The sequence below is a fragment of the Coenobita brevimanus genome, chromosome 72, assembly GCF_032717465.1.
Source record: "Coenobita brevimanus isolate Jiangsu-jjx chromosome 72, ASM3271746v2, whole genome shotgun sequence".
Classification (NCBI taxonomy): domain Eukaryota; kingdom Metazoa; phylum Arthropoda; class Malacostraca; order Decapoda; family Coenobitidae; genus Coenobita; species Coenobita brevimanus.
The window spans coordinates 19,581,543-19,597,779 of NC_137025.1; the positions used below are offsets into that span (position 1 = coordinate 19,581,543).

The 16,237-nt window shown below is 43.6% G+C and overlaps 1 protein-coding gene across 1 annotated transcript in view; it reads right to left on the reverse strand.

The window, feature by feature from the left end:
- The window catches only part of LOC145407067 (apolipoprotein D-like), a 146,103-nt gene that overhangs the window by 41,016 nt on the left and 88,850 nt on the right, over positions 1 to 16,237 (reverse strand). Inside the window, exon 4 of the mRNA XM_080278090.1 lies at positions 5,395 to 5,487. Coding sequence (XP_080134216.1) covers positions 5,395 to 5,487 — 93 coding nt within the window. The remainder of the gene's footprint in view (positions 1 to 5,394; positions 5,488 to 16,237) is intronic.

Sequence of the window (16,237 nt, forward strand, 5' to 3'; positions counted from 1 at the left end):
AACAAGAGCAGCGTGAGAAACAGCGCGAACACGAGCAGAAACAACGCGAGCTCGAGTTAGAAAAAGAGCGAGAACAGCGCGAACACGAGCGGAAACAACGCGAGCTCGAGTTAGAAAAAGAGCGAGAACAGCGCGAACACGAGCGAGAACAGCGCGACCACGAGCGAGAACAGCGCGAATACGAGCGTGAACAACGAGACAAAGAACGAGAACATGAACTTGAAGTGCTGAAGCTCAAGCGAGATTCCTTGGCTTCAGACACGTCTGGTGCAGTTGGTCCAAGCTCCATGAGCGTTCTCCCTGCACATGTCCTGGCGACCCCACGCATCAAGCTTCCTTCATACAAGGAAAGCGAGCGAATCGAGCCGTACATAGCTCGTTTTAAGGACATGGCAGACTTATATCAACTGGATGAGGGAGCTAAGCGGCTTCAGTTTCTTAGCCTATTTGAGGGCCCTGCCCTCGATATTCTCCACAGAATTCGTGGAGACAATCTCACATATGAGATGATGAAAGCTGCACTCATTAAGGCGTATGGTCTCACAGTAGACGACACCAAAGTTCAGTTCATGCAAGCTCGTCTCCAAGACAAGGAGACAGCTGTTCAGTTCCTTGATCGTCTCACAGCTTACTTAAATGAGTGGATGGAGAAAGATGAAACTCCTTCCACGCGTGAGGGGATAATTGACCTTATGCTGCGTACACAGCTAGAGAGGTCGTGGCCTGCTGAGCTCATAGCACAGCTTAAGATCTGCCAGGTGAAAGATGCCAGCCAAATGGCAGAGAAGGCTGATGCATTCTTTACTGCATACGGGTATCAAGCTCGTAAGCAAAACACCTGGAGCAGAAAAGATAATGCCAAGTCTGGGAAGCCGTCTCAGACTGAATCCCAGCACCAAGGCCGTTCTCAGAGTAATGGCCAAGGTCCAAAACCGCAGTGGAAGGACCAGGGGCAAAACACTCAGAAACCTGAGTGGAAGGGGTACAACAAGTACCCTAATCAGCAGCAGTATCAGCCACGCAACCGGCCGTCGGGGCAAACTTTTTCATCACCAGCTCAAAAGAGGCAGGAAGCGAATGCAGCCTTCATTCCTCAGCAGCAGCCTGGTGGTCACGTCCCTACCAGTGTGGGTACTTCCCCACAGTTCACTGGTCCCACAGTGACAGTGAACCCCCCTCCACAGATGGCCAATGTTCCATCTTCCCAATATAATCCACAAGGCACAATGTTTGCCACATCAATTCAGCAGCCTCATGAGTGGCTAGCTGCTTCCTCCACAGGCCCTCCCACAGGTGACAGTACCTTCCTTGTTCAGCCAGGGTTTGTGGGAGACATTCCTGTGAAGGTCCTGAGAGACAATGGTTCCTCAGGTTGCTCTGTTAAGCAGAGTTTAGTTCGGCCTGAGCAGTATACAGGTCGACAGATCCATGCAAAGCTTATTGATGGATCAGTGAGATTGTTCCCTGAGGCATGTATCCAGGTGGCATCTCCATTTTTTACTGGTACGACACTCGCAGTTGTCATGCCAGAGCCTCTATTTGACCTTATAGTAGGCAATATTATTGGAGTCAAGGATAGTTGCTCCGATGACGCTACTCAGACTTCGGCTGCTGCGGTAACACGAGCCATGACTGAGGCTCCAGACTGTCACCCCAGTGATCATTGAATCGCCGCAAGATCTGATGTGTAGTCAACTTGTTGTGCAAGAACAACATTCTGACCTGACACTTGCTACCGTGCAGAACAAACAAAAGGGTCGAGTGATAAAGTATTCATGGGGAGGTCGAGCCAAGTTCCTTTGTAAACAAGGACGGCTCTACTGTGAGTCACGAACACCCGAGGGCGAGGTTCGACTGCAGTTTGTCGTTCCAGCCAAGTACCGCCTAGCAGTGTTACAATGGGGTCATTGTTCAGCCTCAGGAGGTCACCTGGGCAAAAGGAAGACCCAGGGCCGTATCCGAGCTGACTTTTTCTGGCCAGGGATGGGACGGGACATAGATAGTTTTGTCCGTTCCTGTAGTGTGTGTCAAAGTATCACCACTAATCAGGGACATGCCCTTCCTGTGCCATTTGTAATCACACCTGTAATCTCCGAGTCAGTTGAGAGACAGGGTAGTGGTGAAGTGGGTGCAGACCTGACGTCTCGCCCATTGGCCCCACAGGACACATTATGTCCAGGGCCTGTACATACATATTATGTACCGTAAGTTAAGGGGGAAGTTGAGAGGTGACTTGAGGCTATGGAAGACCCAAGTTTGCACAAGGATTCTCAGCTTCCCGGTACTAATATAAGTACTGTAGGTTAAGGGGGAAGTTCGAGAGAGAACTCCGCAGTGGCGACTTGAAGCTATGGAAGACCCAAGTTTGCATAAGGATTCTCAGCTCCCCGATACTAATATAAGTACTGTAGGTTAAGGGGGAAGTTCGAGAGAGAACTCCGCAGAGGCGACTTGAGGCTATGGAAGACCCAAGTTTGCACAAGGATTCTCAGCTTCCCGGTACTAATAGAAGTACTGTAGGTTAAGGGGGAAGTTCGAGAGAGAACTCCGCAGTGGCGACTTGAGGCTATGGAAGACCCAAGTTTGCACAAGGATTCTCAGCTCCCCGATACTAATATAAGAACTGTAGGTTATGGCACAGGTTGAGGACCCGTGTGCGGTTCGAGGCTATGGAAGACCCGAGTTTGCACAAGGATTCTCAACTTGCTGACATAATTGTGTGCTATAATTAATGGCGACCTTGAATGTACGTGGTAGCACTGACTGCTAGGCAGAGAGAGTAATTGTAACATGATAAAATTTTGTCTCATTGACACTTTTGATGCTCCACCTTAATTGGTTTTGCAGGTTCAGCAATAGGTGTAGCAGTTTTGCTGTGCGGGCCAGCTGATCGTCTGCCGCACGCTGCCGCCTCTTCTCCTCTGCCTTCGTCGTCGCCATATTATTATTTACTGTGTCATTTTACACGTAGGTACAGTTACACTACAACTGTCACACCTACACCGTGTATTACATACACCACGCTACACAACAATTAGTTGTCAGTGTAAATGTAGCGAATTTTCGCTCAGTTTGACCTGAGTACAGGATTTTCACCGTCGTCACGGAGTTTTTCCCTCAAGCTTGCTTCTATTAACGTAAATACGAGGTTTTTTTCCGCTCACTGGCGACTGCGACTTTCTCCTGTAGCAGGATAGCACACACACCACAGTGTGAATCTTGTGCGAATGACTTAGGATGTGTACATATATATATATATCCACAAATTTTTTCCCATAAGGAAAAAATTTAACTTTGTAAGGGCGTAATGTCACGAATCAATTTGCGACATTTCCCTTTTGTGAGAAGCCACGAACTATTAGTGGAAAACTCACTGTGTATCGCTCAGCTAACCGTTTCTCCCTCCCTTTCGGAGTATACTTTTCAAAACATTCGTCACTTTCAAAAGTGACCGATTTAATGCACGTCACTAAGTGCTCTACTGAGCGATACAATTGTTTCTTTATCGTTCGCCTCTGCTTCCCTCAACCGTTAGCCACGCCTTGCGTCCTGCCCATACAATGTATTTGAATTCAGTCTGGTGTTTGCTGTGACGGAGAAAGGTTCTGTGCTCAGAAGTGGAGAGGTCAGCTAGCACCCCAAGCTCCACTAGTACAGTTAATCCCAGTACTCCCACCCCCCACCCCTCGGGTGATACATAGTATTCATCGACTGGTATTTCTTTTGTGTATTTTGTAGTTTTAAGAGCTTAGTTAAGGTGTTTTTTCCTAGGCGTAAGTATTTAGCTTTTGTGTGAGTGAGTGAGTGCGTCTCATTGATTTGATTTGAAATGTAACGTTAAGTTTATTTTTTGTGATTAATAAATTTAACAGTTCCTTTCTTGAGCTTAATGTAAGTCAACTCTTGTTTCATTTCTCCATAATTAAGCTTATTTTCCATATAGCTCCTAGCTTGCATAAACTTTTGCTTTCATAACTGGTACTTAGACCAGTCTTGTTGTATTAACTTAAAATCCGTTGTGTCAGGAGTTAATGCATCAGCAAGAACCTGATGTTATTATTATTAGTATTAGTTATTTATTGTCAGGGGTGATGTAACTTTCTCCAGAGGCTAACAGTACAGTAATTCAGCAATTGTGAGTAATTAGTCTCTGCTGTGTACTGTTGAGAAAGTTTATAAATTCTCGCTCTTGAGAATCTTAGCAAGTCAGCGTAAAGTAATCGTTGCTTGATGTAGCAAGACAATCATTGTCTCTGCTCTTCAATATTATTGAATATTAATATCAATTTAAATAACATTTAACCATTTATTTCAAAAAATACCGTGATAATATAAAAACCCCGTGACAGGGATATTCCCCCGCATTTGGTCTGATCGGCTAATCAGGTCAGGTGCGGGTAAGGGGATGGGTCTATTATGATGTGGCAGAGGTAAACCAGCTCTGCTGTCAGGCCCTGCTGCGGATGTCACTGATTGCATTGCACAGTTGACCCTCGTGCGGTGTGGTGAGGTGAGGATCTGTCCCTTCTTCCCTTTGGGGCTAAGATGCGAATGAATGTGTTTGAATGGATGAGTAAATGGGGAGTGTGTCGTCCTGTCTCGGCTACCTCCCTTTCCTTGGGGGAAGCAGCCTAGGGGTATGAATAGATAGATTACTGCATAGGATTATAAAATACGAAATAAGTGTACCGAAATAATTTCACTTATTAATTACATATGGCTCGAAAGATGAAAAAAATATGTGGTTTGTTGTCCGCCATTCAACTCCCCAACACTTTCCAACCTTAGTGTGAATAATGCATAAGCAATTGCTTCTGCGCTTATGCATTATTCACACTAAGGCTGGAAAATGTTGGGGAGTTGAATGGCGGACAACAAACCAAAATTTTTTTCATCTTTCAAGCTATATGTAATAAGTAGTAAGTGAAATTATTTCGGTACACTTATTTCGTATTTTATAATCCTATGCAGTAATATTGGCCATTATTAATGTTTAATCCCACCCAACTCTTTCATGACCTTTCATTTGACAAAAGCGGATCCATTCTCAGCTTCACCGTGTTTGTTGGCCGGGCAGGCTGACTCAGCTACCTGCCGTCCAGTAAGGGTAGAGTGGCCCAGTCACTCTCCATCACAGGTGTCTCAGGGAATCAGGAACGCGGCTGTACCTATGAGTGACTGGGCAAGTGGTCTAAGTGGGCTAATGTGCCGTCAACCAGGGGATGGAAGAACGTACAGGTGTGTGAAAGAGCGTACAAATGAGTTTGTGAGTGTGTAAGCCAGTGTGCAAATGAGGAAGTGAGTGTATGAATGTGTAAGTGTGTGCAGGAGGTTGAGGTGGTATGCAAGTAAACAAGCTAATGAATGAATGTGCTGGTGAGACGGGCAGCTTACCGCTCTTCTCCAGCAGTCCATTGGGGTCACACTTGTACTCCAACGAGAAGCTTTCGTAATCCGTGGCCAACACTTGAAATTCGTCCTCCATAACTGTACGGGAGAGAAAAAAGAAAAGAAAAATCCTGTACTGTACTCTGATTCAAGAGACAGACAGACTCACTGATGGATAAAGAGAAGGGAGACAGATGGATATACAGACGGACACGTAGAAGATTTGATTATATCTATCTATCGATCGATCGATCGATCTATCTATCAATATCTATCTGTCTGTCTGTCTGTCTCTGTCTCTGCCTCTCTCTCTATATATATATGTGGTGGTAGGTGGGGTGCCCATCATCCACTCAGTGTTGTACTAACTGCCTCCCCACTTTATCTGTCTGTCTGTCTGTCTCTGTCTCTGTCTCTCTCTCGGTGACTTTACACTGGATGAAGGGTAAAGTAGTTTTCTATCCCAGGAAATAAATTCCTACGCTGGGTGGTAATCATATAACCAAATTACGCCCTGTGGTTCAGTGAGTTACGGCGCTCCAGTCGGATGGGGGCCATGTGAGCTGCACCTGAGGGATGGTTGGGGTTTCTTGTTTGCGTAGTGCCACTCTGGGTGAACCATATTTTTTTTAAATAACTGGACAGAGGAAAGAAAAACAAGTGAATAAAAAAATAACCCATGCACCAGATTACTGGCGTCCTCCATTCATAAAAAATCTGTAACAATTGGACTTGAACAGCTATAGGTTGAAGTTTGGGAGGAAACAACTCTGGGGAAGTGAGTTCCAGAGAGATGCAGTTCGGGGAATAAAAGAATTCTGATTCTTCAGTTTATATATATATATATATATATATATATATATATATATATATATATATATATATATATATATATATATATATATATATATATACACTTGGGTACAGTGATAGAAAAGAGAGGAAAATGTGGTACAAAAGAAGTTCAGAGTAGAGTGACACAAGGATGAAAAGTAACTGGTGCAATGAAGACCTTGTTAAGGACCAGGCTTGAGTGTTGCAGCTGCACGAGACTTACATGAGGGGGTGTTGGTGCCAACTTTAACATATGGATGTGAGACTAAGGTGGGGCATGAAAATGAAAAGTCAAGAGTAAGAGCAATGGAGATGGGACTTGAGGAATGTATGTGGAGTACAGAGAGTGGATAGGATATGAAATAATGTGATTCCCGAAAGGTGTGGAACGAGGAAGTCGGTGGACACCAGAATCGATGAGAGTGTAATGAGATGGTATGGTTATGTGGACAGAATGGATAACAACAGAGTGGTGAAAAAGGTATATCTGAGTGAATCTGAAGGAGGGAGGAGGCGAGGTAGGCCAAGGAGAAGGTTGAGAGCTAGGGTGGATGAGTGTGTGAGGAAGAGAGGTATGGAAGTTGGTGAAGCTAGGGAACTGACAAGAGATCGAGCTGGCTGGATGAATGTTGTGAGGAAACATGCATGATCAGGGATTTTGGCACCCTTTTTAATGTGGCAGCATTCGGATTGACTCAATCAGATACCTTTATGTGATGCTACAGAATGTGGTGAATGTTTTTGGGATATCCGATACAGCCAGGATTCCTGGGGCTTGAATGATGAGTGAATGGAAGCATGGGCCATTGGATTGGGCAAGTCTGGGCTGTCTGGACATTGCTATTCCTCACCCTGCCCTTGGATGGGAAAGGAGGTCCGGATAATGATGATGATGATGATGATGATGATGATGATATATATATATATATATATATATATATATATATATATATATATATATATATATATAGAGAGAGAGAGAGAGAGAGAGAGAGAGAGAGAGAGATTGATAGGGAGGCTTTGTGGACTGTTTTGAGATTGTATGAACATGACGGTAGGTTGTTAAAAGGATTGAAAAGTTTTTATATAAACTGCAGAGCATGTGTAAGAGTGGGAAATAGTATGAGTGATTGGTTTCCCATGAGAGTGGGGCTGCAGCAGGGATGAGTGCTGTCACCTTGGTTGTTTAACATTTATATGGATGGTGTTGGAAGGGAGGTGAATGCAAGAGTGTTAGGTGGAGCTTTGAGTCTGGTGAATGTTGATGGTAGAGAGTGGAATATGAATCAGCTGCTGTTTGTGGATGATACTGCAATGGTGGCTGACTCAGAGGAGAGAGTGAGACAGTTGGTAGAGGAGTTTGGAAGAGTGTGTGAAAAGAGGAAACTGAGAGTATAATGAGAATATGAGTAAAATGATAAAGTATACAAGACTGGTAGATGGTAGGAGGATGCATGTAGTTCTGAATGGTGAGTTACTTGGGAAGGTGCAGTGTTTTAAGTATTTAGGGTCACATGTTGCTGTGGATGGAAGAATAGATGTTGAGGTGAATTTTTTTTTTATGGGAGGAAGAAGGAACCAAAGGCCAAGAGCCCGCAATAACAGAAAGCCAAATTCAAGATCCGATCATTTTGAGATGCCTGGACACACTGCGTTTGAAAGACTGGAGTTCATAGGCAGCAGGAAATACAGACAGAGGGAGACAGTTCCAGAGTTGACCTGTTGCATAAATGAAGGACTGTGAGTAACGGTTATCTCTTGCATTAGAGAGTTGGACAGAAAAGGGATAAGAGTTTGCTGCTAGATGGGTGCTACGCGCCCGTTGTAGAGGTGGAGGAATGCATGCAAACAGTTCAGAGGAGCAGTGACCATTAAAATAGTGATAGAAAAGAGATAAAGATGCAACAGTGCGGTGAAGAGACAGAGGTTGAAGGGAGTCAGTGAGAGGAGGAGAGTTAATGAGACGAAAAGCCTTTGACTCCACCCTATTGAGAAGAGCTGTATGTGGGGAGCCTCCTCACACATGAGAGTTGTACTCCACACAGGGGTGGATAAAACCCCTGTATAGAGTCAACAATTGAGCAGGGGTAAAAAAAGAATGGAGTTGGCTTAGCACACCTAATCTTTTGGAAGTAGATCTTACAAGAGATGTAATATGATCTTTCCAAGACAAGTCCCGAGTAAATGAAACTCCAAGCATGTTCAAGGATGATGCAGGATTAAGCTGAATATTATTAAACATTAGTGGGTATACCTGTGGAAGATAGGTGTAAGAACTGAGTCTTAGATGCATTAAAAACAACCAGATTATTTTTACCCCAGTCAGAGATACGAGCCAAGTCAGACATTAGGTGTGCCATAGCCTCATCCCTTGTTTGTTGAAGTAACTGCTGAGATGGGCGTTGCGGGAACCGAATGGAAAGGTGAAGGGTGGAGTCATCAGCGTATGAGTGGATAGGGTTAAATGTACAGCTTAGGTCATTGATGAATAAAAGGAAGAGAGTTGGTGATAGGACAGAGCCCTGAGGAACACCACTGTTGATAGATCTAGGAGAAGAACGATGGCCGTCTACAACAGCGGCTATAGAACGACCAGAAAGGAAGCTAGTGATGAAGGCACAGATACAAGGATAGAAACCGTAAGAGGGCAGTTTGGAAATTAAAGATTTATGCCAGACTCGATCAAAAGCCTTAGAGATGTCAAGTGCAATGGCAAAGCTTTTGCCAAAGTCCCGAAAGGAGGATGACCAGGAGTCTGAAAGGTAGGTGAGAAAATCGCCAGTGGAGCGTCCCTGACGGAACCCGTACTGACGATCAGAAAGAAGGTTGTGATAGGAAAGATGCCTTAAAATTTTTCTATTGAGAATTGACTCAAAAACTTTTGAAATACAGGATGTTAAAGCAATTGGACGATAGTTGGAGGGTTGGGAGTGGTCACCCTTCTTTGGGACTGGCTGAATGAGAGCAAACTTCCAGCAAGAAGGAAAGGTACAAGTTGACAGACAAAAGCGAAAGAGTTTGCCTAGGCAGGGTGTAAGCACAGAAGCACAGTTCTTGAGAACAACACGAGGGACTCCATCAGGTCCATATGCCTTGTTAGTACTGAGGCCAGTGATGGCAGAAAATACATCAGCTGAAGAAATTTTAATGTCAGCCATGAGGAAGTCAGAGGGGGAAAGTGATGGAGGAACAGCACTGGAATCGTCTAAGGTAGAATTGGAGGAGAAAGTCTGTGCGAAGAGATCTGCTTTATCAGTAGAAGAAATAGCTACAGAACCATCAGAGTAGAAAAGAGGAGGGAAGGATGATGAGGTAAAGTTGTTAGAAAGGTTTTTGGCAAGGTGCCAGAAGGAGCGGGAAGAATTCGAGTTGGAGAGCTGAAAGCATTTAGTATGGATGAAATTATTTTTAGCAGAACAAAGAACAGACTTAGCATGATTCCGGGCAGAAATGTAAAGATGATGTGATTCAGGGGTGGGTTGGCTCCGGTACCTTTTGTAGGCCCTCTCCTTGTTGTGGACAGCATTAGAACAAGTGTGATTAAACCAAGGTTTTCTTGCGTTAGACAAAGGATATGAGAAAGGAATGTATGCTTCCATGCCCGAGAGAATAACCTCAGTAATGCGCAAGGCACACTCAGATGGCTCCCGGCCATGGAAGCAATAATCATTCCAGGGAAAATCAAAGAAGTACTGCCTGAGGGCCTCCCAATCCACAGCTCCAAAATGCCACAGACGACGTTTCCCTGGAGGGTCCACAGACCGTACTGGAGTGATAGGACAGGTTAAGGTGATAAGATTGTGATTAGAGGAGCCCAACGGAGAGAAAAGATTAACAGTGTAAGCAGAAGGATTAGTTGTAAGGAAGAGGTCAAGTATGTTGGAGCTCTCTCCAAGGCGGTCTGGGATACGGGTAGGGTGCTGTACAAGCTGCTCTAGGTCATTAAGGATAGAAAAGATGTAGGCTTGTTCACCAGGTGGATCAGTGAAAGGAGAGGAGAGCCAAAGGTGGTGGTGAACATTGAAATCTCCTAAAATGGAGATTTCAGAGAAAGGAGAAATGGATAGAATGTGTTCCATCGTAGAAGTAAGATAGTCGAAGAATTTTTGATAGTCAGTAGAATTAGGGGATAAGTAAAGAGCACAGATATATTTAGTCAGAGAATGACAGGAAAGCCGAAGCCAGAGTGTAGAGAATTCAGAAGAATCGAGTTCAGGAACACGAGAGCAAGATAAGTCGTTGCGTATATATACACAACAGCCACCTTTGGCTTTGAAATGAGTGTAGAGAAAGTAGGAGGATACAGAAAAGGGTTTGCTGTCAGTTGCCTCAGACAGCTGAGTCTCAGTCAGAAAGAGAAGGTGAGGTTTAGAGGAGGAGAGGTGGTGCTCAACAGAGCAAAAGTTAGAGGAAAGGCCGCGAATGTTGCAGAAATGAAGAAGAAGTGAGTCAGACAGTGGTTCCAGGCAGCTCAAGTCGTCACCGGGAGAGGGGCGGAAGGTGGAGGCATTTATGGTCCCCCCCCCGGGGACTCCGAGGCTGAGTGTTAAGACGCCATGATTATTTTTTTTTTTTGAATTTTGGAAAAGGAAGTGTAGTGTGTACTGTGCATGTAGTTTGGTGTATATAGTTAGAGAAATTTGTATTAGAGAGCATGCTGGCCTACTCTCTGTGTAACTGAGACACTGAAAAAGTTCAGCAAAGGGGGATGGTCAGGAACTAGTCCTGAGGGCTGATGAAACGGGAGCTCCAGCACTCCCTGTCATCTGCATTCCATCCACCTCGGGAGTACTGCCCTGCTCGACTGGTGCTACAGTCTACTCCTACATTCATGCTACAGTCTAGAATGAATGAAATAGGAAAGGTGCTGGGAGGAATTAAAAAAATGTTTAGATGTCGTTCACTTAGAATGGATGTAAAGAGAAGGCTGTATGAGGGTGTAGTGGTACTGACTGCATTATAGGGGGCCGAAACATGGAATATGGGTGTAGCAGAGTGGAAAAGTTTGAATACAATGGAGATGAGGTGTCTGAGGAGAATGTGTGGGGTGACGCAAATGGATCGAGTACGAAATGATGAAGTGCGAAGGAGAACTGGAGTTATGTGGGAGATGGCTGAACGAGTTGAACAGAGAGTGTTGCCATGGTTTGGGCATATGGAGAGAATGAATGAAGAGCAATTGGTGTAAAAGATAAATGGATCGCATGTGAGAGGTGTAAGGCTGAGAGGAAGACCATGAATAGGATGGATGGACAGTGTGAAAAGAGCATTAGATGCGAGAGGGATGTCTGTAGAGCATGGAAGAGTGGCTGTGCATGACAGGGATAACTGGAGAGAAATTGTGAATGAATGAACAAATGGTGATGCGACCCTGAGGGGATATTCTCCTGCATTTGGTGTTATCAGCTGACTAGGTCAGGTGCGGGAAAGGGGATGGGTTCATAATGATATGGCAGGGGCAAACCAGGTCTGATGGTGGGCCCTGCTGCAGATGCCGCTGATTGCAGTGTGCAATTAACCCTTATGCAATGTGGTGTGGTGAGGATCTGTCCCTTCTCCACTTGGGGCTAAGGTACGAGTAAGTGTGTAATTTATCAAGTCGGTCAGGATCACATGACAGTTGTGATCATCAGTTTTTACCCTCCCAGAAGAGAGCTGAGAGCTCATATAGTCTGATCTAAGCGCAAAGCCTTGACCTTAGCACATGCACACACCCATCCTTTTGCTCAAAGAGGACAGTGACCATCCACTTTGTCAATGAAACTTTTTGCACCCCGAGCAAGGTGCAAACCCCAGTCTTAGCAATGCTAAGCGAGAGATTAACACTGAGCCGGTGAGCGGTGTGCGTGTGTGTGTGTTCTTACCTTACATAATTGTTCTTACCTAATTGTATCTTTACAGGAATGAGTCAAGCTCGTATTGTCCCGTGTCTTAGACCATATTTATCGTGCATATCCTTAAATTTGTGAATTGTTTTGGCACACACTATTTCATTCGGTAGTGCATTCCATTGATCAATTGCTCTGTTTGGGAAACTGAATTTCCTTACGTCTTTATCACCTCTCTTCTTATGCAGTTTTTTGCAGTGTCCTCTTGCTGATGCTTCTCCATATGTTAAGTAATCATTTATGTCTATTTTCTCCTTTCCTGATATGCACTTATATAGCATTATCATGTCACCTCTTTTCCTTCTCTCCTGTAGTGTTGGTAGATTCAGTTTATTTAGTCTTTCTTCGTAGCTTAGGTCCCTTAAGCTTGGTATCCATCTTGTAGCGGCCCTTTGAACTTTTTCAATCTTGTCTATATGCTTTTTGAGATGAGGACTCCAGACTATTGATGCATATTCCAGGGTTGGTCTAATGAATGATGTTATTATCCTTCTTAGGATGTCTTCATTTATGTATGTGAATGCTATTCTCATATTTGCAAGCAGTGTATACATGTTCCGTACCTTCTCGCTGATGTGGTCAGCCGGAGATAGTCTGTTATTGATAATCACACCTAGGTCTTTCTTTCTGATGTGTATAGGGTTTTATTTCCTAACTTATAATCCCAATCAGGTCTTTTTCCACTTTTACCAAACTTGATTACATGACACTTGTCCACATTGAATTCCATTTGCCATGTACTACTCCATTCATGAAGTTTATTTAATTCTTCTTGTAGCTCCCTATAAGAGTCTGTGCTAGTAATTCTCCTTTGTATTTTTGCATCATCTGCAAACATATTCAGATAGCTCTCATTTCCAGTGTTACTGTTTATATCATTTATGTACACTAGAAACATGATTGGTGCCAGCACCGAACCCTGTGGTACTCCACTAGTCACTTCTTTCCATGATGAGTAGTTTCCTCTTAGTACTGTCCTCATTTCTCTTTTTATGAGAAAGTCTTGCATCCAACAAAACAGTTTGCCTCGAATTCCTCCTTGATGGTACAGCTTCCATAAAAGTCTTTGGTGTGGTACTGTGTCAAAAGCTTTCTTGAAATCTAAATAGATACTGTCCACCCATCCTTCCCTTTCCTGTATTGTGTTTGTTACTCTGTCATAGTAGCTCAACAGATTAGTAACACATGATTTTCCTTTTCTGAAACCAAACTGTCTTTCTGTTATCATACTGTGTTCTTCTAGATGATTTACCCAAGCTTTTCTTATAAGTTTTTCTAATACCTTGCTTACAACACTGGTCAGTGATACTGGTCGGTAGTTGAGAGGATTTTGTCTATTTCCTTTCTTGAATAAGGGGACTATATTTGCTTTTTTTCCAAATATCAGGTAGTTTCCCTTGACTCAAGGATTTCTTGAAAATTAAAAATAATGGTTTACTTAACTCCTTTGCACATTCTCGTAACACCCAACATGAAATTTCATCAGGACCACTTGCTTTTCCTCTGTCTAATCTACTTAAATCCTCTTGTATTACTTTTGCTGCTATTTGTATATCTGGTAGTATGTGTGGACATGCGTGTTCCACATATTCCCTCTCAATTTTTTTTTTTTCTTCTGTAAAAACTAATTGGAAATTCTTATTTAGTGCTTCACAAATATCTTTCTCTTGTGTATAAGTGATTCCCTCGTCCGTGATGGATTGTATTATATCTTTTACTTTGGATTTGCTTCTGATATAGCTGTAAAACAGCTTTGGTTGATCACTACTTTTATTTATTATATCCTCCTCAAACTGTTTTTGGGCTTCCCTCCTTATTCTTGTATAGTCGTTTCTTGCCTGTTTGTAATTATTATATGCCCTTTCATTATTGTGTCTTCTGTATCTATTCCACCACAAATCTCTTCTTTCTTTAGATTTTTTACATTCTGTATTGAACCATTTCTGTATTTTCTTATTTGCTTCTTTGTGCTGTGGGATGTACTTCTGGACTCCTATTTCATAAAATTCACAAAATTTTTTATATACAGCATTTAAATCTTGTCCTCTAAGCTCATTTTCCCAATCAACTTCTAAGAAATACTTCTTTAGGTCTTGATAATTTCCCTTTTTATAGTTTAGTCTCTTTTTGTAACTGTCATTGCTGTTTACTATGTCATATGCTATCCTGAAGTTATAATTTAGTACTGCATGATCGCTTTTGCCGAGTGGAGGGTGATATATTAAACTGTCAATGTCATTTTCTTGCCTAGTAAATATTAGATCTAGCACTGAAGGTACATCAAGTCCTCTTTTTCTAGTGGTTTCCCTCACATGTTGCGTTAAGAAAAACTCTTGTACGAGATCCAGGAGCTTTTTTTTGTGTGTGTGTGTGCGTGTGTGTGTGTGTGTGTGTGTGTGTGTGTGTGTGTGTGTGTGTGTGTGTGTGTGTGTGTGTGTGTGTAAATTGGGAGTGTGTTGTCTTGTCTCGTCTCGGCTACCCCCTAGTCCAGGCCCTTAGGGAGTTATGAGGAGGGTTTTGTGCAGATTTGTCTACAAGTACCAAATTTGGCTCAGATGTAGACCAGAACATACTTATTTCATTTTTGGAGAGCGCCAAGCCCAGCACTCACTCGGGCCGCCATGTTGGCCAAATTCAAAATGGCTGCCAGCCGATACATGATTGTATCACAACTTCGTAACCAAAAGTCGTAGAATCATGAATGAACTCACTTGAACTCACTTTTTATAGGTTTTTGACCTCAACGATTCCAAATTTGACCTCTGTTTTGACATTCTTGGTCATTATAACCCCCCAATGGCATATAAAACGTCAAATGAGATCAAAACTAAGCCAAGTAAACACAAAGTTTTATTTAAATCATTTAATGTTCAACTCCCGAAATACTCCAGGCCCTATGTGGCAGATTTGTCTCCAAGCACTTAATTTGGGCCAGATGTAGACCAGAACAGACTGATTTCAATTTTGGAGGCCTTTGCCGTTTGATGTGAACAACATAAATGTGGGCACTTGCGAAAATGCTACCGCGCAAGTGTGTTACAAGGGTGCTGAGCACCAATCACATAGGAACTAAAAGAAAACATCACTACTGCAAGATCTAATTGATTCTAATCTAGGTATCGTCATTGTTCACACATCCACCTTCACACTTGCACAACCCTGTGCAGCGGACTCCAGCCCTACAGCATTTGCAGTTTCCTGTGCAAGATCTCTCACAGCCACAGTGCAGGAGAATGGAACATGCCTTACTAGCATCTGCGAGTGATGTCCAGTATGGTAACCAGATACCATTGTCATCTTTCTGCCAGCCCCAATCACTGAAGTCGAGGATTTCCTGGCAAACTGAGGTTGCTTGATTCCAATAAAAGCTTGCCTGAAGCAGTGCCCTCTTTATGTGCTCAAACAGCGCTGCTTGAGTGGGTGGTATGTTCTCCAGCGTTTTTGTACCACTTGTAAAAAGACGGTGCCTGGCTTCGTTGACATTGGCCAAACCACATCCCTTACTGTACATGATTACCACTAATCGTTCCAGCTTCTGCATGTGCAAAGACTCAAGGGTTAAGAGTTTGGGGTCATGGGTGAGGGCCACCAGTGTTTCAGTAAGTCCTGGGGTGCTTTGCCAAGATGCCCAGGCAGTCTTTTTGCCACATCCAATGAACTGTGATGTCGTGTCACATCCTGTGAGGGCATGGAAGAGTGGCAGTGCCAGAGACTTGGAGGGTCCAAGGTGAGAGCAGATATAATGGATGGGAATGTCACGGAATTTTTTTCCACTACCAAAGCCCACCCACAGCTGTGAAAGTCCAAGTGTGGTGAAAAAGCGTACAGCAAGAACCACCACATCACTGTCAACGGTACGAACATAGGCTGTCCTGTGACCCTGTGCTGGAGCATGTGCCAGGTAAAGGAATATCCTTGTGTCTGTCTCAGGGTGATTACATGGTTGGAGAGCTGAAACATCACAGGGTCTATTGGATAGCACATTCTCAAACTTTGTACTGAGAAGGAGCCTCCCACCCACATCTTTCTTGACAATCTCCTCACTGAGGAAGAAGAATAGCTCCTTTTGTTATCCTCATGTTTGAGGAACCCACTGTTCCAGTCATGCTTTGGGATCCGTGTGGGTG